Genomic DNA, 27,738 nt, shown 5'->3' with positions numbered 1-27,738 from the left:
AATTCCTGGATTCCTGGTTGTGGTCTCAGCTCCAGTCATATGGATGTCATTTGGGGACTGGAGGCACTTTGGGGTCTGGTATCAGTTCTACACCACTGACCCTCCAGTCCTGTGGTTGAACCAATCAAACTGAATCTCTTTGGATTCTAGCCTGCAATCAAACTGAATATGTTTGGATTCTAGCCTGGATTCTATCAAAATCTAGAAAACTAAACATGTTTGGATTCCAGGCTCTTAATAATAGCCTTACTATGGCATACGTCTACACTTAGACTCAAATGAGACAAATCCAGGCTAGTTCTCAACCCAAATGAACACGAATGCGAGATTCCGGAGCGGTGCCTGAGACAGCATTTTCCACCACCATCAACAAAACACCAAATGATGGAAATTCTTGTGGAAGACTCATCTCTCATCCCTCCAATAGAGTTCCAGACACTTGTCAAATCTATGCCGAGGTGCACTGAAGCTGTTCTGGATCGCGGTGCCTCAACGACTTGTTGAAACACTTTATGTTGCTGTTTCCTTTATTTTGGCAGTTACCTGTATATCTATGTTCATAATCTATACAAAACATATATGCTTTTTGTTCTTTACTAGCATGGTTGAGCCTACATGTTGGTTTGAGAGTCATTGTTATTGTAGGCGGCTATTCGTTTGGAGATTCCCACATTGGTTACACTATTGGAGTGAACGCTACAAATATAATCAGAATAGTGAGATTACAATAGCGCTTGTATCGGTTAGCTGGGGTTCCCTTAGTGTGAAAATATCATATGTGAAATATGTGCCAAAAACAAACATAACTAGTAAACGAAGGGTGCATCACAGCAGTCTTGCCTTCATCAGGATAGATAGGAAGAGGATGATGTTTCTATGCCGTTGGTTAATGATGGCTGTAATAAAGATATGTCTTTTCTTTTCATGATGTGAAAATATATGCAACATTTTAAGGAACTTGTACATAAACCACATCCAACTTTGTGAAGAGCCTTCGACATAAAGAAGTTATTTTGCATAAAGTCCTCGAGAACCCGCTGCACAACTTAACGATGAACGCAACATTCTCAGAACTGTGTGGGAATGTTCTGAGCTGGAACACAACCAAACAGGAAGAATCATACATGGAACGGTGCCAAATGTTCTCAGAAGAACCTTCTTCTTTGCTTTAGTTTGCTGGGTATCAACCAGCCCTTAGCATCTTCCATTCTCTCTCTTAATCTCTCTTTCCAAGTTCTCCTCCCCCGAAAGCAGGTCGGAGGAAGACAAAGAGAAAGGCCTCGGCGGACAGCCCTGCCTCACCCTTCAGATCCTCTGGCACATGTGAAGCCTGGACTTGGAGGAGGAGGTGGCGTCCTTCCAGACCTTGCAGGAGAGGCCCTTGGCACAGTCGCAGCGCTGGAAGATCTCCAGGCCGTGGGAGCCCTTCTTCCTCTGCTTGGTGCACACCTCGCCCTGCCGCAGCACCGGCTTGCAGATCTTGGTCCAGAAGTGGCGAGCGCAGCAGTAGCCCACGGAGCAGTCCGACGAGCGCAGGCACGGGTCGCCCTCGTGTCCTGGTCAAGGGAGGGAGAGAAAGGAGTCTTAACATGGACTAGTATGAGGGAATACGTAGGGTGCACATGCAAAACATAGACCTTTTCTTACTTCTCAGCATGTATTGATATACTCGGACCCTTTACTGCATGTACTAGTATAGAATACTATATAATCTACTGTGGATTCTATTACCATTCCTTATTTAGACCAGGGATGGGCAACTGGCGGTCTGCGGGGAAGGCCCTCGGACTCAGCGGGCAGCTATATATCAAGGTCGAATTAGAGCCCAGGGGGCCCCCATTGATGGGTGGAGAAACTGCAGCCCCTCGTGATGAATTCAGATTGTTTTGTGGCCCTCACCACCATCAAAGTTGCCAATCCCTGTTCTAGACTGTGGAATGTAAAAAAAATTAATCTATGTGTGGTTTGGAGCAGGGTTTTCCAAAGCCTAGCACTACACAGCTGATTCAAATAACCAACTCATCAGCAAGCTTTGATGATTTGAATTAGCTGTGATGTGCTAGGGCAACAACCAAAACGTCCACCAAGGGGTGGTGGCAGGACCAAGTTTGGGAAACCCTGGTTTAGAGCATGGACAATTCGTGGCCATTCATCAATATGTAGAGAGTAATCATGCTCTTACATGTGAAATGTACAGTACACTCTACAGGGAAGATCCCCCAACTACTAAGCCACAGGAAATGACCATTATCTTTGTTTTGACTTCCGTAGGAAGGAGCTCAAACATACATCTAGCTTTCTTTTCATCTCAATTCAAATTACATTACAGGGCTATTATATTAGTGGACTGGAAATGTCCTTAGATTTATCAACTAAATTAACCTATTTCGGGTAGAACTTGATGTTCTTGGCAGGAGGTTTATTTTACAGGTTTATATAGTCTTTCAAAGGATGTAATTAGTACGACAAATATTTATGATCCATGTTATTTAGTTATGCAAGTTTTCTGTGAAACAACCCAGTTTCCCCTGTGCCAGACGGGTTTCTCGACACACACCAGCCGTCCTGTAACTCTGGCAAAACCTCAGTTTCTTGTAAGGGGTTTGTTTTTCGAAATGAAGTTCCAATCAACAGCATGAAGTTCCCACTCAGTGCTCTGCCTGAATGGAATGTTTAATATGTTGTGTTGATCTCTCGACTCTCCCTCCAAAGTCACTGCAATTGAGTTGCAGAGGCGATGCAAGATGAGAGTCAGACGCAAATGAAAAAGTGAATAGGCCTAGCGTTTACTCAAAACGACCTCAAATACTGCACCCTTTTTATACTGGCATTTTAGCATTGTGGCTATTCATTTCTCCAGAGGTCATTTACTGCACCGCCATTAAGGTGTCTCATTAGAGGTAGAACTTTATTGACAACAACACTGCTTATACGAAGTGTAGGACTATTCACTTGTTGAGTCCGGCTAAAACGAATGCCAAACGGGGATTCAATAATAACTCCAGTTATTAATACCACTACGAACCTCGCCAACTCGACATTCTGTGGTTTCACAAATGTATATGAGACAGCGTGGTGCTGTCAGTGAGAGTGTTTGTATGCCTGGTTTATGTAGGTGCCGTGGGGAACAGCAAGGGGCCACTGTGGTTTGGTTTCTCTCAGCCAGGCCCCCATGCTGAGCCGTGGTCTCTGAGGTTCGCAGCTGATATACGAGCCAGCTGGTAATTATAGCGGTCGTTTGCGGACTGGCGTCTCTTTAACTTCGTGTGACTACAGACAAGTAACAGAGAACCGGGACAACAGAGATTCAGCGCCGTGGACCAGGATCAGCGAGAGATATTGCGATTGCAAAATCGGAAAAGGAAACAGAGATCCCTTCATATGACTGTATATCTTCTCCCAGGCCAGGCCGAGAGGCGGTCTTCAGACCTGGGTTCAACTGGTATCGAAGATCTTTCAAATACTATAGCTGTGCTTGACTAAGCTTGCCTGGTGCAATTGAACCAATGGAGTAGTTCCAAAGGTACAAACCCCACCCATCTCTCCAGGCAATCTCAATCGAACACTCAAAGCATTTTTAAGCAGATTTCAAATACTATTTAAACCCTGGTCTGTTTACAGCTGTATAAGAAGTAGGTGAAATGGCTACCTTTAATAGAGTGTTTGGCCTGCGCTGCTTTGCCACTCTTCTTCCAGTCGACAGTGCTGTCCTTGGTGGAGAGCTTGTTATGGTCGTCCAAGGCTGAGATGTGAGGTGAGAGGACGCTCTCCGAGATAGGGACACAGATATCTACATGGATACGGCCAGCGGAGAGAGAGAAGTTAGAGGTGAGCTCAACCACCACATAATCATGATTGATTGATATCATTACAGCTAAAGACAAGCCAGGGTTTGATAGATACAGTGTCATATTCCGTCTTCTATATGAATTTCTGTTCAGGTTGGTCAACGACAGTTGTTTAACTTGTGTTATTATGGATCATATTGCCATTACAGCTACCCGGTGACTAGTACATGTGGTTATCATTCATGTCTATTGCAGTTCATCTCTCAGAGGACACAGAGCGGAGAGAGAGGATCATTCAGTGCTGACCTATGGGTAGAAAGCATGTGTTCAATATGGTTTAAATGTAATTGCTCCCTCATTTCTATTTAACCTTTATTTAACTAGGCAAGTCAGTTAAGAACAAATTCTTATTTACAATGACGGCCTCGGAACACTGCCTTGTTCAGGGGCAGAAAGACAGATTTCTACTTTGTCAGCTCAGGGATTCGATCTAGCAACCTTTCGGGTTACTGGCCCAACGCTCTAACCACTAGGCTACCTGCCGCCCCATTTAAATGTCCTCTGTACTAGATAGATGTCCCTCTCTGCTGCATGACACCCATCCAGTATGTCTGTTAGGAATGTTCTTGTAATATGACAGAGACGTAGTGTTCACTTCACACCGGCTTCAGAAATGCTGACTTAAGAAGTAAGAGAGGTCCGTCAAGACAACGTACAGTTGCTGCAGCGGTTGCTGGGGCAGCACATGGCGTCTCTATGGCAACGCTTCCTCCTCCGTCGGCAGGTGAGACAGCGGGAGGGTGCTTGCTGAGGGCTGTGGCAGTAGCTTCCTACAGTGCACTCCTTATCGCTGCTGCATGGGTACACCTGTAGATGTCAAAACAGACACATTCAGAATCATGAATAATGATCACATGTATGTATCAATTAGTGTCTTGTTAGCCCAATAAATCAACTCATAATATTGGTGGTTTATTAGGGTGGTACCCCCGACCGGGACTCAAACCCTGGTCCCTGCATGTGACTGTTAGTCACACATCTAAGCGGTTATGCCAAGAGGTCTGAAACCTCTGGACGAGGTCACTAGGTATTGGACTAAGGTCACTAATACGGTTACGTACAGTCATTAGTTAGGGACCAATGACACTGCGGTTCAACTCAGGCTAACTAGCAACAAACCTGTCACCAATAACGTTGCCCTTTTTTATAATTGCATCATAAAAAACATAATGTTTTGTCGGTAATGGTTACCAGACATGACGGAAAACGGTTTTGGTTCCACTTACAGTCATATAAACCCCACTCCTAGACTCCATTACTTCTCCTAACCGTCACTAATTTCCCTGTCTCCCATGGCATTTTTATGTGACGGCTTTAAAAAGTCCAACAGAAATTGCTCAAGACAGTAAGCAGATTAGCAGAGTGTGTTCTGTATGAATTCCTTCTGAAGAACCAGACCTTTTTCCAACGGTGGAAAACAGTCCGTATACTAGAGAGAGAGAGAAGGGGGACTGCTGCCTCTCGCTCAGCTTCTACGTGCCAACCTACGGCCAGGAATATATTCAGATATTCCAAACAATGGAGCCATGACCGGATCCCCACCCAAGAAAAACACAAGTCACGGTTCACTCTATATCGAGATGGCTTTTAGAAGCCTAAATAGTTCAATGAAGCAGTCATTGGATAATAGAAACACTTGGCTATGGAGTTAGTCCGTTCTGCGACCAACCATTTTTCTAATTGGGTACCTGGGGATTTGAAAAGCAAGTATTTGGCATCCGTGGTTCTTTTCTTACTTTTCCATCTCATAATTCCACCGATTGATTCTCTAAGATCACTGAGGGTACGTCTGAAATGGCACCCGGTCAAAAGTGTACTATTTAGGCAATAGGATGCCATTTCAGACAGTGCCTGAGACATAGGCCGTAGTCTGGAGAAGCTATGGCGACATGATAACAATTCAATGTGATTTCCTTCAGTCCTCAGCCGCCAACCGGGTCTGCTGAACACATTGATTTAGGTGAGCCGAGATGACCGAGGTAGAACCGCAGTGTGTCCATAAACATAGCAACCATTCAACCACAGTCCACAGGGCAGCCATAATGAAAGGGCCCGGCTCACTTTTTCCACCACAAGTGCACACAGCAATGCACACAACCACGGGATTGTACTTTTTTTTTTTACACATGGCGTACCGTCTGGTAGCCCCCAGCGTCGCACGAGTATCAGGGCAAACGAGTTCAACTGAAATAATATCATAGTCAGATGATATAGTGTTGTGAGAGTATTTTGAACATGTCGAGTGAGAGGGGACACTGTACTGTACACAAGCAACTCCTCCTTGGACAAGGTCCAGAGTCGGTCGATGAGGCTGTTTCAGTCTTTTGCTGAGGTCTGGCCACTCCAACATCAGCCACCAGGCAACAGCCACCAGGCACCAGCCACCAGGCAACATGCCACCAGCCAGCATGCTACCAGGCACCAGCCACCAGGCACCATGCAACATGCCACCAGCCAGCATGCCACCAGCCACCAGGCACCAGCCACCAGGCAACATGCCACCAGCCACCAGGCAACATGCCACCAGCCAGCATGCCACCAGGCACCAGGCAACATGCCACCAGGCAACAGCCACCAGGCAACATGCCACCAGCCACCAGGCACTAGCTACCAGGCACCAGCCACCAGGCACCAGCCACCAGGCAACATGCCACCAGGCACAAGCCACCAGGCACCAGCCACCAGGCAACATGCCACCAGCCACTAGCTACCAGGCAACATGCCACCAGCTACCATGCCACCAGCCACCAGGCAACATGCCACCAGCTACCAGGCACCAGCCACCAGGCACCAGGCAGCATGCCACCAGCTACCAGGCACCAGCCACCAGGCACAAGCCACCAGCCACCAGGCAACATACCACCAGCCACCAGGCAGCATGCCACAAGCCACCAGCCAGCATGCCACCAGGTAGCATGCCACCAGCCACCAGGCAACATGCCACCAGCCACCAGGCAAAATGCCACCAGGCAACATGCCACCAGCCACCAGGCAACATGCCACCAGCCACGAGGCAACATGCCACCAGCCACCAGGCAGCATTCTACCAGCCACCAGCCACCAGCCACCAGGCAGCATGCCACCAGCCACCAGGCAACATGACACCAGCCACCAGGCAGCATTCTACCAGCCACCAGCCACCAGCCACTAGGTAGCATGCCACCAGCCACCAGGCAACATGCCACCAGGCAACATGCCACAAGCCACCAGCCACCAGGCAACATGCCACCAGCCACCAGGCAACATGCCACCAGCCACCAGGCAACATGCCAACAGCCACCAGACAACATGCCACCAGGCAACATGCCAACAGCCACCAGGCAGCATGCCAACACCCACCAGCCACCAGGCAGCATGTCACCAGCCACCAGGCAACATGCCAACAGCCACCAGGCAACATGCCAACAGCCACCAGGCAACATGCCACCAAGCAACATGCCAACAGCCACCAGGCAGCATGCCAACAGCCACCAGCCACCAGGCAACATGCCACCAGCCACCAGGCAACATGCCACCAGCCACCAGGCAGCATGCCACCAGCCACCAGGCACCAGCCACCAGGCAACATGCCACCAGCCACTAGCTACCAGGCAACATGCCACCAGCCACCAGGCAACATGCCACCAGCCACCAGGCAACATGCCACCAGCTACCAGGCACCAGCCACCAGCCACCAGGCACCAGCCACCAGCCACCAGCCACCAGGCAACATACCACCAGCCATCAGGCAGCATGCCACAAGCCACCAGCCAGCATAACACCAGGTAGCATGCCACCAGCCACCAGGCAACATGCTACCAGCCACCAGGCAGCATGCCACCAGCCACCAGGCAACATGCCACCAGCCACCAGGCACCAGCCACCAGGCAACATGCCACCAGCCACTAGCTACCAGGCAACATGCCACCAGCCACCAGGCAACTTGCCACCAGCCACCAGGCAACATGCCACCAGCTACCAGGCACCAGCCACCAGCCACCAGGCAGCATGCCACAAGCCACCAGCCAGCATGCCACCAGGTAGCATGCCACCAGCCACCAGGCAACATGCCACCAGCCACAAGGCAACATGCCACCAGCCACCAGGCAACATGCCAATAGCCACCAGCCACCAGCCACCAGGCAACATGCCACAAGCCACCAGCCACCAGGCAACATGCCACCAGCCACCAGGCAGCATTCTACCAGCCACCAGCCACCAGCCACCAGGCAGCATGCCACCAGCCACCAGGCAACATGACACCAGCCACCAGGCAGCATTCTACCAGCCACCAGCCACCAGCCACTAGGTAGCATGCCACCAGCCACCAGGCAACATGCCACCAGGCAACATGCCACAAGCCACCAGCCACCAGGCAACATGCCACCAGCCACCAGGCAACATGCCACCAGCCACCAGGCAACATGCCAACAGCCACCAGGCAACATGCCACCAGGCAACATGCCAACAGCCACCAGGCAGCATGCCAACACCCACCAGCCACCAGGCAGCATGTCACCAGCCACCAGGCAACATGCCAACAGCCACCAGGCAACATGCCAACAGCCACCAGGCAACATGCCACCAGGCAACATGCCACCAAGCAACATGCCAACAGCCACCAGGCAGCATGCCAACAGCCACCAGCCACCAGGCAACATGCCACCAGCCACCAGGCAACATGCCACCAGCCACCAGGCAGCATGCCACCAGCCACCAGGCACCAGCCACCAGGCAACATGCCACCAGCCACTAGCTACCAGGCAACATGCCACCAGCCACCAGGCAACATGCCACCAGCCACCAGGCAACATGCCACCAGCTACCAGGCACCAGCCACCAGCCACCAGGCACCAGCCACCAGCCACCAGGCAACATACCACCAGCCATCAGGCAGCATGCCACAAGCCACCAGCCAGCATAACACCAGGTAGCATGCCACCAGCCACCAGGCAACATGCTACCAGCCACCAGGCAGCATGCCACCAGCCACCAGGCAACATGCCACCAGCCACCAGGCACCAGCCACCAGGCAACATGCCACCAGCCACTAGCTACCAGGCAACATGCCACCAGCCACCAGGCAACTTGCCACCAGCCACCAGGCAACATGCCACCAGCTACCAGGCACCAGCCACCAGCCACCAGGCAGCATGCCACAAGCCACCAGCCAGCATGCCACCAGGTAGCATGCCACCAGCCACCAGGCAACATGCCACCAGCCACAAGGCAACATGCCACCAGCCACCAGGCAACATGCCAATAGCCACCAGCCACCAGCCACCAGCCACCAGGCAACATGCCACAAGCCACCAGCCACCAGGCAACATGCCACCAGCCACCAGGCAACATGCCACCAGCCACCAGGCAACATGCCAATAGCCACCAGCCACCATGCCAACAGCCACCAGGCAACAGCCACCAGGCAGCATGCCAACAGCCACCAGCCACCAGGCAGCATGCCACCAGCCACCAGGCAACATGCCAACAGCCACCAGGCAACATGCCAACAGCCACCAGGCAACATGCCACCAGGCAACATGCCACCAAGCAACATGCCAACAGCCACCAGCCACCAGGCAACATGCCACCAGCCACCAGGCAACATGCCACCAGCCACCAGGCAGCATGCCACCAGCCACCAGGCACCAGCCACCAGGCAACATGCCACCAGCCACTAGCTACCAGGCAACATGCCACCAGCCACCAGGCAACATGCCACCAGCCACCAGGCAACATGCCACCAGCTACCAGGCACCAACCACCAGCCACCAGGGACCAGCCACCAGGCAACATACCACCAGCCACCAGGCAGCATGCCACAAGCCACCAGCCAGCATGCCACCAGGTAGCATGCCACCAGCCACCAGGCAACATGCCACCAGCCACCAGGCAACATGCCACCAGCCACCAGGCAACATGCCACCAGCCACCAGGCACCAGCCACCAGGCAACATGCCACCAGCCACCAGGCAACATGCCACCAGCTACCAGGCACCAGCCACCAGCCACCAAGCAACATACCACCAGCCACCAGGCAGCATGCCACAAGCCACCAGCCAGTATGCCACCAGGTAGCATGCCACCAGCCACCAGGCAACATGCCACCAGCCACCAGGCAACATGCCACCAGCCACCAGGCAACATGCCACCAGGCAACATGCCACCAGGCAGCAGGCAACATGCCACCAGCCACCAGGCAATATGCCACCAGCCACCAGGCAACATGCCACCAGCCACCAGGCAACATGCCACCAGCCACCAGGCAACATGCCACCAGCCACCAGGCAACATGCCACCAGACACCAGCCACTAGGTAGCATGCCACCAGCCACCAGCCACTAGGTAGCATGCCACCAGCCACCCGGCAACATGCCACCTGCCTTCAGGCAACATGCCACAAGCCACCAGCCACCAGGCAACATGCCACCAGCCACCAGGCAACATGCCACCAGCCACCAGGCAACATGCCAACAGCCACCAGGCAACATGCCAACAGCCACCAGCCACCAGGCAGCATGCCACCAGCCACCAGGCAGCATGCCACCAGCCACCAGGCAACATGCCAACAGCCACCAGCCAACATGCCACCAGCCACCAGGCAGCATGCCAACAGCCACCAGCCACCAGGCAACATGCCACCAGGCAACATGCCAACAGCCACCAGGCAACATGCCAACAGCCACCAGGCAACATGCCAACAGCCACCAGCCATCAGGCAGCATGCCACCAGCCACCAGGCAACATGCCAACAGCCACCAGGCAGCATGCCACCAGCCACTAGGTAGCATGCCACCAGCCACCAGGCAACATGCCACCAGCCACCAGGCAACCTGCCACAAGCCACCAGCCACCAGGCAACATGCCAACAGCCACCAGGCAACATGCCAACAGCCACCAGGCAGCATACCAACAGCCACCAGCCACTAGGTCGCATGCCACCAGCCACCAGGCAACATGCCACCAGCCACCAGGCAACCTGCCACAAGCCACCAGCCACCAGGCAACATGCCACCAGCCACCAGGCAACATGCCACCAGCCACCAGGCAACATGCCAACAGCCACCAGGCAACATGCCACCAGGCAACATGCCACCAGGCAACATGCCACCAGGCAACATGCCAACAGCCACCAGCCACCAGGCAGCATGCCACCAGCCACCAGGCAACATGCCACCAGCCACCAGGCAGCATGCCAACAGCCACCAGCCACCAGGCAACATGCCACCAGCCACCAGGCAACATGCCACCAGCCACCAGCCAACATGCCACCAGCCACCAGGCAACATGCCACCAGCCACCAGGCAACATGCCACCAGCCACCAGGCAACATGCCACCAGCCACCAGGCAACATGCCACCAGCCACCAGGCAACATGCCACCAGGCAACATTCCACCAGCCACCAGGCAACATGCCACCAGCCACCAGTACCAGGCAACATGCCACCAGGCAGCATGCCACTAGCTACCAGGCACCAGGCACCATGCCACCAGCCACCAGGCAACATGCCACTAGCCACCAGCCACCAGCCACCAGCCACCAGCCACCAGCCACCAGCCACTAGCCACCAGCCACCAGCCACCAGCCACCAGCCACCAGCCACCAGCCACTAGCCACTAGGCACCAGCCACCAGCCACCAGCCACTAGGCACCAGGCACCAGCACCCGTCAACATGCATTAGTGTCCACTTTGTATGAGCTACACAATACCAACCCCAAAAATGCACAACAATGACAACAGACATTGCTACAAACAGCCTATTTAGGATTTCTCCGTCCAATGTTAGATTGAAGTAATAGCAACATGTTTGGGCTGCTCTACGTCGAGCTGGTGCTGTACTGACAGATCTGCATCAGAACTGACCACCATTGCAAAGCATTGAATAATAAACATGTGAATACTAGAACAGAAAATACTTACAGTCACGATAATGAACGTGGATTAGGATTCAGAAGGGTTACGTCACCATAAAAGGCCTTGTTGCTAAATCAAAATGTACACCACATGTTCGAGCGGGCTCTCAAAAACCGAATATCTCAATATCTTCAGATCAGATGTTATTTAATATCCATGTGCTTAAATAAACTGAACAGGCTTAGAGGTATTTGGACCTTGTGTGAGCAATGTCGAGTTTGTCACATTGAAAACACATGGAGGAACTAATAAACGTCCGTCCAGTAATACAATGAAAATAAGAGCAAACAGAAAAAGAATAAGTTGCAGCACGGTGATATCCTAAATGGTGCCACAGTTGTTATTGAAGCTCAGGTCAACCTTTTATGTTTGGAAGGACTTGCTTTTCCAAGACTTATCAAGACATTTCCAAGAAGGTATTATTGATTAATAACCATTAAGAAATAATACGTTCTTGGAAGTGAAACCATTAAGCAATAATAATAATAATAATTGGAAATGTTTTGATAAGTCTTGAAAAAGCAAGTCCTTCCAAACATAAAAGGTTGACCTTAGCTTCATGTTTCTGAACTGGGCTTGTGCCCAAATTCTCCTGCAGTGAAGCGAGGCGAATGTAACGTAGAGCTAACAGGGTATTTTACATGCTAGCCTATGTCAACAATGACATGATCAGAGCCAAGAGTTTCAGATCATGTTCGTGTTCTCAAGTTCAGTGGTATCAACTGAGGCCTGTGGCCGCCCATTACCTAATGTAGCAGGCATAAAAGAAAACGCCTGAGCAGAGTTCCCACATCGGGTCTTCAGCGGAAAAGGAAGCTAGGTTGTATCCCTATATCTATATCTACCTATATCTATCCTACCCTGTCTTTCTAAGGTCTTCAAAAGCCAAGTTAACAAACAGATTACCGACCATTTCGAATCCCACCGTACATTCTCCGCTATGCAATCTGGTTTCAGAGCTGGTCATGGGTGCACCTCAGCCACGCTCAAGGTCCTAAACGACATCATAACCGTCATCGATAAGAGACATTACTGTGCAGCCGTATTCATCGACCTGGCCAAGGCTTTCGACTCTGTCAATCACCACATCCTCATCGGCAGACTCGATAGCCTTGGTTTCTCAAATGATTGCCTCGTCTGGTTTACCTACTACTTCTCTGATAGAGTTCAGTGTGTCAAATCGGAGGGCCTGTTGTCCGGACCTCTGGCAGTCTCTATGGGGGTGCCACAGGGTTCAATCCTCGGGCCGACTCTCTTCTCTGTATACATCAATGATGTTGCTCTTGCTGCTGGTGATTCTCTGATACACCTCTACGCAGACGACACCATTCTGTATACTTCTGGCCCCTCTTTAGACACTGTGTTAACTAACCTCCAGACGAGCTTCAATGCCACACAACTCTCCTTACGTGGCCGCCAACTGATCTTAAACGCAAGTAAAACTAAATGCATGCTATTCAACCGTTCGCTGCCCGCACCTGCTCGCCCGTCCAGCATCACTACTCTGGATGGCTCTGACTTAGAATACGTGGACAACTACAAATACCTAGGTGTCTGGTTAGACTGTAAACTCTCCTTCCAGACTCACATTAAGCATCTCCAATCCAAAATTAAATCTAGAATCGGCTTCCTATTTCACAACAAAGCATCCTTCACTCATGCTTCCAAACATACCCTCGTAAAACTGACCATCCTACCGATCCTCAACTTCGGTGATGTCATCTATAAAATAGCCTCCAACACTCTACTCAACAAACTTTATGCAGTCTATCACAGTGCCATCCGTTTTGTCACCAAAGCCCCATACACTACCCACCATTGCGACCTGTACGCTCTCGTTGGTTGGCCCTCGCTTCATACTCGTCGCCAAACCCACTGGCTACAGGTCATCTACAAGTCTCTGCTAGGTAAAGCCTCGCCTTATCTCAGCTCACTGGTCACCATAGCAGCACCCACTCGTAGCACGCGCTCCAGCAGGTATATCTCACTGGTCACCCCCAAAGCCAATTCCTCCTTTGGTTGTCTTTCCTTCCAGTTCTCTGCTGCCAATGACTGGAACAAACTGCAAAAATCTCTGAAGCTGGAGACTCATATCTCCCTCACTAACTTTAAGCACCAGCTGTCAGAGCAGCTCACAGATCACTGCACCTGTACATAGCCCATCTGTAAACAGCCCATCTATCTACCTCAACCCCATACTGTATATATTTATTTATCTTGCTCCTTTGCACTCCAGTATCTCTACTTGCACATTCATCTTCTGCACATCTACCATTCCAGTGTTTAATTGCTATATTGTAATTACTTCGCCACCATGGCCTATTTTATTGCCTTACCTCCCTTATCTTACCTCATTTGCACTCACTGTATATAGACTTTTTGTTTTCTTTTGTTCTACTGTATTATTGACTGTATGTTTTGTTTATTCCATGTGTAACTCTGTGTTGTTGTATGTGTCGAATTGCTATGCTTTATCTTGGCCAGGTCGCAGTTGCAAATGAGAACGTGTTCTCAACTAGCCTACCTGGTTAAATAAAGGTGAAATAAAAAAATGTAATAAAAAATAAATCCCTGAAAACTGGATGCATCCGGTCGTTGGCAACTCTGCTGCCCATGAACAATTAACTAGCCCTAAGAGAAGAAGAAGAAGACTTGGTTAACCCCACAATGCTCTGAAGCATTGACTAATGAGATCAACACCACAGGAAAGTGTGTAGCTATGTTCTGATGTTGAAAAATAGCCTTTAATCTTGAAATGTGAAGATAAATATCTTGGCCCTACAGTACCCTATACTGTCTCTCAGATTTTTAGCAGGTGGTTCCTGGCTAAGCAGTCTAGGATTGATTAGAGAGGAGCTGTACTGTACTCTGCTGTAGGAAGGGCCCTCCTCCCTTCCCGCCCTCCCCTCACTATCCTCCCCTTCCTCCCTCACCTCTTCCATCAAGCCTCCATCATTTCACAGGAGCCCTTTGAAATCCAATGACCGATAATCTCACTTTATCTTGCCATGTTTCAAAACACCTCATTGACGCCACGGTCCTCTGAGGGGAGGCGGCGGTTTCGTTTGGATGCGTCTCATTTGATCACGACTCCACTAGCTCACTTTATTGGCCACTTTTTTTTGCCAACGCCACTCCCGATCCCCTATTTTCCCTAGACGCACCATATCACATGAAAGCAAGAAGCTATCCCTGTTAGAGGAAGTGGGCTGTGTACCTCTCTGGGCATGCAGGCTAGACCATAAAGAGGGAGACAGACGCGGAGCGATGAGGGAAGGCCCCTGGCTCCCCAGTCCTGTCTCGTGCTGCTCTCGTGGTGTTATAAGTGGCCTGGGCTTTGAAGGTAAAGAGAGGGAGGGAGGGAGGGAGGGAGGGAGGGAGGGAGGGAGGGAGGGAGGGAGCATACACCAGTTTTACTCCAGGATACATGAGTCTTTGAACATGTCCCTTACTCTGTATTTGCCCGTATTTACCCAGCATCAGTCATTCCTAAGGACTGATATCATAATATGATAGGAGTGTAACACATGTTCATAACACCACAACACAAAGTTAGTGGAGTGTTATTTACCTCAAGTCTAGTCACGGCAGATGAGGCAGCTACTGTACTTCAGGGCAACTGTGACACATAAGATTCTGTCATTTAGCCAACTGTCAAAATGTATATTCAAACCGTTCAAACATCAAATGTCTGGTTAGAAAGGCGAGCTCTGCTCACTATTCACTTAAGAAGATTAAAAGAATGGCGTTATAACAGTAATACACACACACACACACACACACACACACACACACACACACACACACACACACACACACACACACACACACACACACACACACACACACACACACACACACACACACACACACACACACACACACACACACTGTTAAGAGAACTTGGAGGGCAATTGAACTTGACCTTGGACAATCAAGCATGGAAACCTGAAACTGTGATTGGTAATCATGGTCAGCAGCACCGAGCCTCACTGAGTCTAATAAACTATGTCACCAAGTAAACAAACGTCCTCTGCCCTCTAAGGAGAGACGGTCTCACAGTATCAGATAACAAAGAGACAGCATAAAACACATACGTGTCATAAGAACCTTAAGAATACAACTTTGGCTCTTTCATCACTCAAAACACAGGTCTTTGATGGGTTAACTCCTGGATTGTATCGGTCTGTGACTCTGGTGACACAGTCTCCGTATAGGCTACACCAGAGCCATGTGCTGAATTTAGAGAGTTGGGTCAACTTGGAACATGTTCTATCTTGTTCTAATTCCAGACATTCAGTTACATAAATGTGTTTAAATATTCCCCATGTAATGTTAATGGAGAGCGAACATGGCTGCCATACACTGACTATACAAAACATTAGGAACACCTTCTGCCCTCAGAACAGCCTCAATTAGTCAGGGCATGGACTCCACAAGGTGTCGAAAAGTGTTCCACAGGGATGCTGGCCCATGTTGACTCCAATGCTTCCCAAAGTTGTGTCAAGTTGGCTGGATGTCCTTTGGGTGGTGGACCATTCTTGACACACACGGGAAACTGTTCTACATTAAAAACCCAGCAGCGTCACTGTTTTTGACTGAAACCGGCACGCCTGGCACCTACTACTGTACCATACCCCGTTCAAAGGCACCTCAATCTTTTATCTTCCCATTCACCCTCTGAACGCCACACATTCACAATCCATGTCTCAATTGTCTCAATGATTAAAAATCCTTCATGAACCTGTCTCCTCCCCTTCATCTACACTGGTTGAAGTAGATTTAACAAGTGACATCAATAAGGGATCAAAGCTTCCACCTGGATTCACCTGGTCATGAAAAGAGCAGGTGTTCTTAATGTTTTGTACACTCAGAGTAGAATGTTAAAGTGTCATGGAAACGTATCATAATGTAGAAACCTCAATGTCCTAACTCTTTAAATACACTCAGGACCATATTGGCCCTACACCAGCGATCAAAAGAAGGGCACATGACTGAGCCGGAAACCCCAGTCAGAGCTGGGTGTAGCCCAGTGAGGTGTTAGCCTGTGGATAGAGAAGGGCTCTGTGTCTCCTGACTCTCATTAACAGGTCTAAGTACAGAGGTAAGTGAAATGAATTCCCCTCAGGAAACTCTGCTGGCCTGCTAGGGCCCCTGATATCCATTATGGCCCATCTGGGGCCCACACTCGCCCCCCAGGGCCTGCTGACTGGAGGGGTGAGAGACAGCCAGGAGACCCGCTGGGCCCCCCTGACTGGAGGGGTGAGAGACAGCCAGGAGACCCGCTGGGCCCCCCTGACTGGAGGGGTGAGAGACAGCCAGGAGACCCGCTGGACCCCTGAGACGGAGGAGACGGAGCCTTGACGGCGGCTAGCCTAGCGCTAACAAGCACTCACACCTCGGCCTGCTTTGTTTCCCCCTCTCAGATCGTTAAGATCACTAAACAGTTACTTAACCCTGGAGGGGGTAGGGAGGGGTGCTGGCGGGGCGAGAGGGGAGAGAGGGGACCTAGCGCTCAACTTTTACTGGGGGAGCCTAAGCGATTCGGTCCTGGCTTGTTAAAATAATCTCTGTGTTGAATTAAACACAGTTTTAAGACTACTTAAAACTGTATGGATGTCCAGGCACTGGTAGGAACAGCCAACCACTGTTACTGTACGCATGACTCCACTTCCCCTTGTGGGTTCAGAGGTTAGGGTGGTGAACGTTCCCTGCCCATACCATCCATCTGTACTGGTTCTCTATCTTACTGGGAACCAGTGGCCACCCAGGAGCATCGGGTCTGAACATCTCCCAGTCAAGAGGGCCTTTTACTTTGCGTTACTTCGGCTTGGTTTCACGCAAGTCAATTCAATGTGAGGGGGAATAGGGGATGGAGCCACACACTCATGCAGCTTGTCTTAATTGTAATGATTGAATCACTTGGGACTGTCACAACCTGACCTTGAGGTTGCAGCGCAAAGTGATTCATGTGACATTTATAGTCAGCGAGAGCGGAGAGCGGCAAAGTCAGTGCAACTTTGTCAACCGCCGAGGGAAACAAAAACAAATGAGTCTGTCATGGTACTTCCTATATAGATCCACCAATAGCTTTGACATGTTGGATAGAGCCCAACTTTACTAATCTGACAATTTAAACACCAAATTACACCGCGGTTTCCTGCAGGCTTCTCTGGGTGGCCGCGGTGCTCCCCTCCCCGACTCCCCGTCTCTAATTTGTGACTTTTGAAAGTGAGCCAGTGGGGGTGATTTATTGAGAGCTTATGTTGCAATCCTTCGCATATCCTTTCATGTCGGAGAATTGGAGGCCCTGAAGGAATACATTTCAACAGCTTGAATAATGCTGTATAAAAATGAACACCCTTATTTTGAGGAGGTCTGCTGTTGAAGGAATCTGACGGAGAAATGTGGGAAAGTGACTAAATGGATGTGATGGTGAATTATGGTGACAGTCTCTCAAACTGAAGTTTAGAAGTGTTATAAGCGGACTATCACTCATGTCCTGATCCACTGCCTCCATGAAGGAAGGTGTAATATTCTGCCAACGCTTCATCACGAATTATAACAACCTCAACATTACGCCAACGTCTTCATAAATCTACAGGGTAGAGAAGGCCAAGGTTCAGCCAGAAGAGATTGGTTATAATATTTGAGGTTTCACACCACCGCTTTCCACTGATGCCCCCACGCAGCTCTAACCCTCTGACCCACCGCATGTCTCTGACCCGCCGCATGTCTCTGACCCGCCGCATGTCTCTGACCCGCCGCATGTCTCTGACCCGCCGCATGTCTCTGCCCCACCGCATGTCTCTGACCCGCAGCATGTCTCTGACCCGCCGCATGTCTCTGCCCCACCGCATGTCTCTGACCCGCAGCATGTCTCTGACCCGCCGCATGTCTCTGACCCGCCGCATGTCTCTGACCCACCGCATGTCTCTGACCCGCCGCATGTCTCTGACCCGCAGCATGTCTCTGACCCACCGCATGTCTCTGACCCACCGCATGTCTCTGACCCGCAGCATGTCTCTGCCCCGCAGCATGCTCTGATCCACCGCATGTCTCTGCCCCGCAGCATGTCTCTGACCCACCGCATGTCTCTGACCCGCAGCATGTCTCTGCCCGGCAGGCACCCTGATCACCGGATAAGTGTTGGTGCAAATCAAAAAATCGAGGCAGGTTCACCTCAGAGTCAGACCATTCTCTATAGAGTCAATTGTTCATTATGAGTATATAATCTAACATAAAAAGCTAGTGAGGACCTTTAGTCGCAAAAAAAGCAATCACCATGACCCACTATTTGCATGGTTGACTGCTCAGTATCATCCACACTCTAACAAAAGCTCCTATAAGCCATCACAAATCGATGCCACACGTTGCCAATTAAAAGCCCGTGAAGACTTCAAGGTTCGTTATCTTTGATTTACATCATAAACAACCACTTCAGATGCCACACAGCAGGTCAATAGAGTTTGCCTGTGGCCCGTGATTCATGTCTGGCTGTTGTTGAGTGCTGGCTGTAACATTACAAGGCTGGAAACCATTCTAGCAGACAGGAGAGACGGGGAGACACACCACCTCCCATTGAAACCATTAGCCATCTAAATGTACCGTGGCGTTTCACTCTTATAACAGTACGGTGGTGGTCTCCACACATACACACACTCATCCCCAGTGGTCCATTCTATCCAAACCACTCCAGTTTACTGCAATGGCAAAGTTGTAAGCAGACATTTAAACAGAGGTCTGGCACAGCTCTGGTGGCTGGAACGGTTCCCACTACGCAGAAGAGACTGAAGCTAGTCCCTAACAGTGCTCTCAGCAGTAGGGAGCAGCTCCCACACTACAGTGTCCACGCACGCACACACACACACACACACACACACACACACACACACACACACACACACACACACACACACACACACACACACACACACACACACACACACACACACACACACACACACACACACACACACACACACATACACACACACACAGGCTACAGACAGGCATATCCCCTTCATCCACTGGTATCATTACAAGTGACATTCTGGAGACCTGTATAAGCCTACAGCAGACACTAGTCCAAGCCAAAGCTAAACTGTAGCCAACCAGTAGTTACACTGGTATAAACACTTTGATTGTAAAAGACAAAGAGAATCAACTGTTTCTTCTCTGTTGAGTTGAAATTATGTTTTTTTTTTAATGTGAAACGCTGGCTTAAATGTATAGCAGGGGAAAACAAAAATGTGGCGCCATCTACTGTTCAAGAAGATGCCAGAAATCACGTAAACAGTGTTGCCTTTTACATTTGATAACAAAGAAAAAAAAGAAAAGAAAAAAGATCTAATAAACTAATTTTGTCAACTTTCATATTAATTTACTTTAGGAAAAACTTCCTAGAAAGGCCAGAACCTAGGAAGAAACCTAGAGAGGAACCACACCTCTTCTGGCTGTGCCAAGTGGAGATTATAAGAGTACATGGCCATTAAGGCCAGGTCGTTCTTCAAGATTTTCAAACGTTCAAAGATGACCAGCAGGGTCAAATAATAATCACAGTGGTTGTAGAGGGTGCAACAGGTCAGCACCTCAGGAGTAAATGTCAGTTGGCTTTTCATAGCTGAGCATTCAGAGGTCGAGACAGCAGGTGGGGTACAGAGGGAGGGAGGGAGGGAGGGAGGGAGGGAGGGAGGGAGGGAGGGAGGGAGGGAACTATTTATATATGTATCCTATTTTTTTTAACTTCACCTACAAAATATGAACACATTATATACCTAAACATACAGTATGAACACATTACATACCTAAACATACAGTATGAACACATTGTATACCTAAACATACAGTATGAACACATTATATACCTAAACATACAGTATGAACACATTATATACCTAAACATACAGTATGAACACATTATATACCTAAACATACAGTATGAACACATTATATACCTAAACATACAGTATGAACACATTATATACCTAAACATACAGTATGAACACATTATATACCTAAACATACAGTATGAACACATTATATACCTAAACATACAGTATGAACACATTATATACCTAAACATACAGTACGGCACCTGAGATCCAGTTTCAATAAAACAATTGGAGAACTAATTAGGTAGAATGCTTTTTTACAATTCACACATGAACCAAACTATAGCGTAGCTCCAGTGGTATAAAGTACTAAAGTAAAAATACTTTAAAGTACTATATAAGTATTTTTGGGGATATCTGTACTTTACTATTTATATTTTTGACAACTTTTATTTCACTACATTCCTAAAGAAAATAATGTACTTTGTACTCCATACCTTTTCTCGTTACATTTCGAATGCTTAGCAGGATAGGAAAATGATCCAATTCACGGACTTATCAAGAGAACATCCCTGGTCATCCCTATTGCCGCTGATCTGGCGGGCTCACTAAACACATATGCTTACTTTGTAAATTATGTTGGGGAATTGGGATGTGCCCCTTGTTATCCATACTTTAAAAACATTTAAGTGGCACCGTCTGGTTTGCTTAATATAAGGAATTTGAAATTATTTATACTTGTACTTAAGCATATTTTTGCAATTACATTTACTTTTGATACTTAATTATATTTAAATTGAAATACTTTCAGACTTTTGCTCAAGTAGTATTTTACTGGGTGACTTTTACTTTAGTCCTTTTCTATTAAGATATCCTGACTTTTAGTCAAGTATGACAATTGGTTACTTTTTCCACCACTGTGTAGCTCTTTACCCCGAGGCACTAGGCCTATGCAGACAGCCAGGCTAATTCCCCACTGTGTTGAAACAGCAGGAACTGATAACACTTGGAGTGCATATTAAGTGGTCGGTAAGAGTATCCTTCACACTCAGCCCACAGTTCCGTCTAATAATTCCAGAACGCGTCTGGAGCGGTTTAATGACATTAAGAACCAGACAGAAAGTAATCCCCGGTGTTAACTTACTTTCTCTCACATTTCTACTGATCATGTTAATGATTTGCCTTGGAAGCGTGTTGGACCCGACAGTGGCGTCAAGGTCTGAGATGCAATTAAGGTTTATGAGGGGTCCAATCCCTGTAATTTCCAATAACGATTCACACATGAGAGCAGTTTTCATGGTATAGGGGCTGATACCGCTATTTTAGTTCTCGTCAAAAAACTTCCATGGGCAGTTGGTCACCACGCGCAATGTTTGGGGGCTTGCGTAAAGCAAAAACGCATGTATTGGAACAGTTGTAACCAGCCATTTAAATGCAAAACGGAGACATCTAAAATACTTATACCAATACGATTATTCAAAACATGAAAAGGGATGTCAAAACAGTAAATTATTACCAATGTCCTCGCCAAAAGTTGTTACAATCAAATCATAACTACAGTAATATGTGTGTAAATTAAAAGAGAACGATGAGATTACCTGCGTAAGGATGTTGCCTTTCTTGGTGATCCCGGGTTGGAGGGTGGCTGAACGGTTCGTGGACGGCGTGGGCTCTCCCATCAGAGCCGCTTTGATGGAGTTTGGCTTGGAGCGCTCTGCTCTCTGCGACTCTCCCATCCTCAAGGCCGCGACAAGCAGCGCGAAAACACACCAGAATCTATTCCGAGTCAGGCCGAGCATCCTTGGGAAACAATTGTTTAGAAATGTTGCCCAAAAAATTAAAACGGATTCGAATAGGATAAAGCGGGCGACCCGGACCTAGCCAATTACGCATAAAGGTATCACAGAAACGCGCGCTCTGTTACACTGTGTCCATGTGTTAAGTTGACCACTTGCGAATAAAGTCAATAACGGTAAGTGTTCTCTTTTTAACGAATCAGAAAAGGAAACGGGTTATTGCCATCGACAGAAATGCCACTTTTATGACAACACCAATAGCTCAATCTAAAAATCAAATCAAAATGATGAGCCTCAATGAATAAAAAAACGCTAACGCTCACAAGGTCAGGGTGAAACTTGACAAGCGACTTCCAGTCTGTCTCTCTGGCAGTAAGTGAATGCTTAGTGCGGCAGCCTGATATTTTATGATCTCGGATACTTTCTTTTTATAGGATTCTAATGGGTTTACTTCCTCCGCCCCCATTCAGAACTGACAAAGACTGAAACCGATCTGTACGTGCGCGCTGCGCATTGTCGTCTCGAGCCCCCGTCCCAGACTGGTCCCAGACGCCTGCACCAGAAGCCCTGTTGGGGAAAAACCTATACAATTATACACTGTATATTTTAACTGTGTGTGCTGACCTTTTTTTATAACGAGACGGTTGGGGGCAAAGGAAATGAAAGAGAGGGGTGAATACAACTTCAGATAGTTTGTCACTATTTTTCTTGGTCTATAACCGCCATCACACCTTCATGAAATGGACAAGTATCTAATTATTATTTAAAAAATAAAAACACAACAAAACACATTTATTTTCAATAGGCCTATAGTCATAATGTGCTTATGTACTTGTATTGAGGTATGACATTGGAATTTTAATCTATGGTATGTGGATCTGGTTGGAATAAAAATGTTGCCTTCTATGACATGGTTCATGAGGTTCAGGTTGGCATACTAACTTATCTTTCCCACCTTAATTATATGGGGTGATGTGGCTTGGACTCATTGACACCACCAATTTAATTCGGTGTTCACAAAAATAGCTTGTATAAGACAATCAGATAACCATTGTTTTGGCCGATGGGAAAGGCTTCCCTCATGATGCGAGGAATGTTCTCAGTGATATGGTTAGTGATATACCTAACATATAGAGACTCCTTTGTTCGATATCTGGGTGTATGGTCCCTGCATCAGAATAAGTTATGTTTATGATGGTTCGATAACATCACAACAGTATAATACCTTCTTGAAGTGGTAAGGTGCCTATATGATTTTGGAGTGCTAAGGCACATTGTACTGTGGTGAAGGCCATCGGGAATACAAACTTATCTAGAATTATGCAATCGAGATTTGTGAGATCTGTAGAATGAAGAATCATTGTGTTGATCTAGCATCAGTTTTGCATTTTAGATGACAATTAATAGGATTATATTGACAGGGGATATCTGATCCTAGATCAGCACTCCTACTCTGAGATGCTTTGTGAATACGGGCCCAGAAACCAAATATTCATAATCATTCCTGATAAGGGAATTTGTAGAAATCAGTCAAACGTCATCAACCAGACACTCCTATATCTATCAGTGACCTGGATGTTTTTCTGGCACTAAAGATAATTAATGGAACATATGATTCCCTAGCAGAAACCACAGTGCATGTTAATCAAGAACTCCAGCTGCCTTATCAACATAAAGGATGAAGAGCCTGTTACCGAAACCAGCATGCTGCACCCACAAAGTCTCTGACTCTATGGTGTGTGCAATGCTCTAGTACACACACACACACACACACACACACACACACACACACACACACACACACACACACACACACACACACACACACACACACACACACACACACACACACACACACACACACACACACACACACACACTTCTGACCTTAAAAGTGATCCGTCACACGCCTCAAACCAGTGTGCCAACCTCTTTTGTTTGGGCAAGCAGCCAATCAGGGAAGTGTATTGTGCTTCTATGATGTATTACAATAGTGAATACTTCCTGTGATGGGCCTGTACTCTAGTTTGATTGAATGAACAAATGCATTTTTGTACACGCCTATCATAACAGTGACATTGAGGCCCTTGAATGGTGTGATGGTTACAGCACTATTCACTACTCTCTTTATACTCAGGGAAGTTGTAAGAAAAATACATTGTTTGACAAGAGGCGTCAATACCATCAGCTTTTAATAGAGAACAGGAAGGGGAACCAACCAGAACGTAGACTTTTGCACTTTGAAGTAACACTATCCCTGCAGTGTAGATTTTATGAAGTTATTTTTGTGGTTTGAATTAAAGGCAGATCACACTCAAACATCCAAGTGAAGAACACAAAGCTTCACAACATCAACTGTCTGTAATACCAATATGATTTATCCCATAAATCCAAAGCACTGCTCAGCTGGAATCTGTCAGTTTCTCTAGGCTTTTGTTTTAAAAGCCCCAGCAATGTTTTGCATTGAAACAGTTTAAAAAGCTCCCGGGGACGAGAGACAAGTGGCCCAGAGCACCAGGAGGATTTCAATCACAAACATCACCATGAATGAATGACATACAGTGCATTTGAAAAGTATTCAGACCGCTTGACATTTTGTTCCGTTACAGCCTTATTCTAAAATTGATAAAATCGTTTTTTCCCCCTCATCAATCTGCACACAATACTCCATAATGAGAAAGTCAAAACAGGTTTTTAGAAATGTTTGCAAACTTATTACAAATAAAAAACGGAAATATCACATTCACATGAGTATTCAGACCCGTGACTCAGTACTTTTGTAGGGATTACAGCCTTGAGTCTTCTTGGGTATAACGGTATAGGCTTGGTACACCTGTATTTGGGGAGTTTATCCCATTCTTCTCTGCAGATCCTCTCAAGCTCTGTCAGGTTGGATGGGGAGCATCGCTGCACAGCTATTTTCAGGACTCTCCAGAGATGATTGATCGGGTTCAAGTCCGGGCTCTGATTGGGCCACTCAAGGACATTCAGAGACTTGTCCCGAAGCCACTACTGTGTTGTCTTGGCTGTGTGCTTAGAGTTATTGTCCTATTCAAAGGTGAACCTTCGCCTCAGTCAGAGGTCCTGAGCGCTCTGGAGCAGGTTTTCATCAAAGATCTCTCTGTACTTTGCTCCGTTCATCTTTCCCTCGATCTTGACTAGTCTCCCAGTCCCTACTGCTAAAAAAAATCGCCACAGCATAATGCTGCCACCACCATGCTTCACCATAGGGATGGTGCCAGGTTTCCTCCAGATGTGATGCTTGGCATTCAGGCCAAAGAGTTCAATCTTGGTTTCATCAGACCAGAAAATCTTGTTTCTCATGGTCTGCATCCTTTTAGGTGCCTTTTGGCAAACTTCCAGCTCTAGGGAGAGTCTTGGTGGTTCCAAACTTCTTCCATTTAAGAATGATGGAGCCCACCGTGTTCTTGGGGACCTTCAATGCTGCAGATATTTTTCGGGACCCTGTGCTTTCCTGTCTCTGAGCTCTACGGACAATTCCTTCGACCTCATGGCTTGGTTTTTGCTCTGACATGCACTGTGGGACCTTATATAGACAGGTGTGTGCCTTTCCAAATCATGCCCTATCAATTGAATTTACCACAGTTGTAGAAACATCTCAAGGATGATCAAGGATGATCAATAGAAACAGGATGCACCTGAGCTCAATTTCAAGTATCATAGCAAAGCAAAAAATACCTTATTTACATAAATGTGCTAAAATTTCTAAAAAACCCGTTTTTTTCTTTGGAGAGGGCTATCTGGAGGTTATTTAGAGGTTTTGGACAGGGCTATCTGGAGGTTATTTATAGGTTTTGGAGAGGACTATCTGGAGGTTATTTAGAGGTTTTGGACAGGGCTATCTGGAGTTTATTTTGAGGTTTTGGAGAGGGCTATCTGGAGGTTATTTAGAGGTTTTTGACAGGGCGATCTGGAGGTTATTTAGATGTTTTGGAGAGGGCTATCTGGAGGTTATTTAGAGGTTTTGGACAGGGCTATCTGGAGGTTATTTAGATGTTTTGAAGAGGGCTATCTGGAGGTTATTTAGAGGTTTTGGACAGGGCTATCTGGAGGTTATTTATAGGTTTTGGAGAGGGCTATCTGGAGGTTATTTAGAGGTTTTGGACAGGGCTATCTGGAGTTTATTTTGAGGTTTTGGAGAGGGCTATCTGGAGGTTATTTAGAGGTTTTTGACAGGGCGATCTGGAGGTTATTTAGATGTTTTGGAGAGGGCTATCTGGAGGTTATTTAGAGGTTTTGGACAGGGCTATCTGGAGGTTATTTAGATGTTTTGAAGAGGGCTATCTGGAGGTTATTTAGAGGTTTTGGACAGGGCTATCTGGAGGCTATTTAGATGTTTTGGACAGGGCTATCTGGAGGTTATTTAGAGGTTTTGGACAGGGCTACCTGGGGGTTATTTAGAGGTTTTGGACAGGGCTATCTGGAGCTAATTTAGAGGTTTTGGACAGGGCTATCTGGAGGTTATTTAGATGTTTTGGACAGGGCTATCTGGAGGTTATTTAGATGTTTTGGACAGGGCTATCTGGAGGTTATTTAGAGGTTTTGGACAGGGCTATCTGGAGGTTATTTAGAGGTTTTGGACAGGGCTATCTGGAAGTTATTTAGAGGTTTTGGACAGGGCTATCTGGAGGTTATTTAGAGGTTTTGGACAGGGCTATCTGGAGGTTATTTAGAGGTTTTGGACAGGGCTATCTGGAGGTTATTTAGAGGTTTTGGACAGGGCTATCTGGAGGTTATTTAGATGTTTTGGAGAGGGCTATCTGGAGGTTATTTAGAGGTTTTGGACAGGGCTATCTGGAGGTTATTTAGATGTTTTTGACAGGGCTATCTGGAGGTTATTTAGAGGTTTTGGACAGGGCTATCTGGAGGTTATTTAGAGGTTTTGGAGAGGGCTATCTGGAGGTTATTTAGAGGTATTTGAGATAGCTGTGAGGTTGATCTGGTGCCCTGGCTCCTCTTCGACGCAATGATGGGCAAGTCCCTAGGAAAAAAAAGATTTCATGCCCCCAAAAATTGTATTTTAAGGAAACAGCAGGTTTGGGAGTGCTCCACAGCAGCGACGATTGACGAGTATGCAGTGTAAAAGCAGTTGGCCGGTGCTAACCGGGGTAATTGTTTTCTTGGCCTGTTGATTTGGCCAGACGGAATGTTTGGACCAGTGTTGGTGTTCTGAGATTCTATCATCACCCCAGCGATCATAAGGTCATTGAGTTTTGACCACCATGTTTATGCGCTCACATAAGGAAAAGTTATTTAGTCCTGGCGATTTATCGATTGAACAGATTCAAACCATCTGTAAAACGATATGTGGAGACAAATTGACAACAGAGAAGGCAGGCCTCGT

The 27,738-nt window shown here is 47.7% G+C and overlaps 1 protein-coding gene across 1 annotated transcript; it reads right to left on the bottom strand.

Moving 5' to 3' along the window:
* Positions 1 to 726: 726 nt before the first annotated feature.
* On the bottom strand, positions 727 to 22,751 carry dkk2 (dickkopf WNT signaling pathway inhibitor 2). Its single transcript, XM_071407689.1, has 4 exons — positions 22,176 to 22,751; positions 4,505 to 4,655; positions 3,650 to 3,790; positions 727 to 1,556 (listed from the first exon to the last, which is right to left on the bottom strand). The coding sequence occupies exons 1-4, from the start codon at positions 22,374 to 22,376 to the stop codon at positions 1,306 to 1,308; spliced, it is 744 nt and encodes a 247-aa protein (XP_071263790.1). The 5' UTR covers positions 22,377 to 22,751; the 3' UTR covers positions 727 to 1,305.
* Between the last annotated feature and the right edge of the window lie 4,987 nt (positions 22,752 to 27,738).

Source organism: Salvelinus alpinus, chromosome 6 (genome assembly GCF_045679555.1).
Source record: "Salvelinus alpinus chromosome 6, SLU_Salpinus.1, whole genome shotgun sequence".
NCBI lineage: Eukaryota > Metazoa > Chordata > Actinopteri > Salmoniformes > Salmonidae > Salvelinus > Salvelinus alpinus.
The sequence above is the reverse complement of the archived record's forward strand: the minus strand, read 5'-3'. Positions and strand labels throughout refer to the sequence as shown.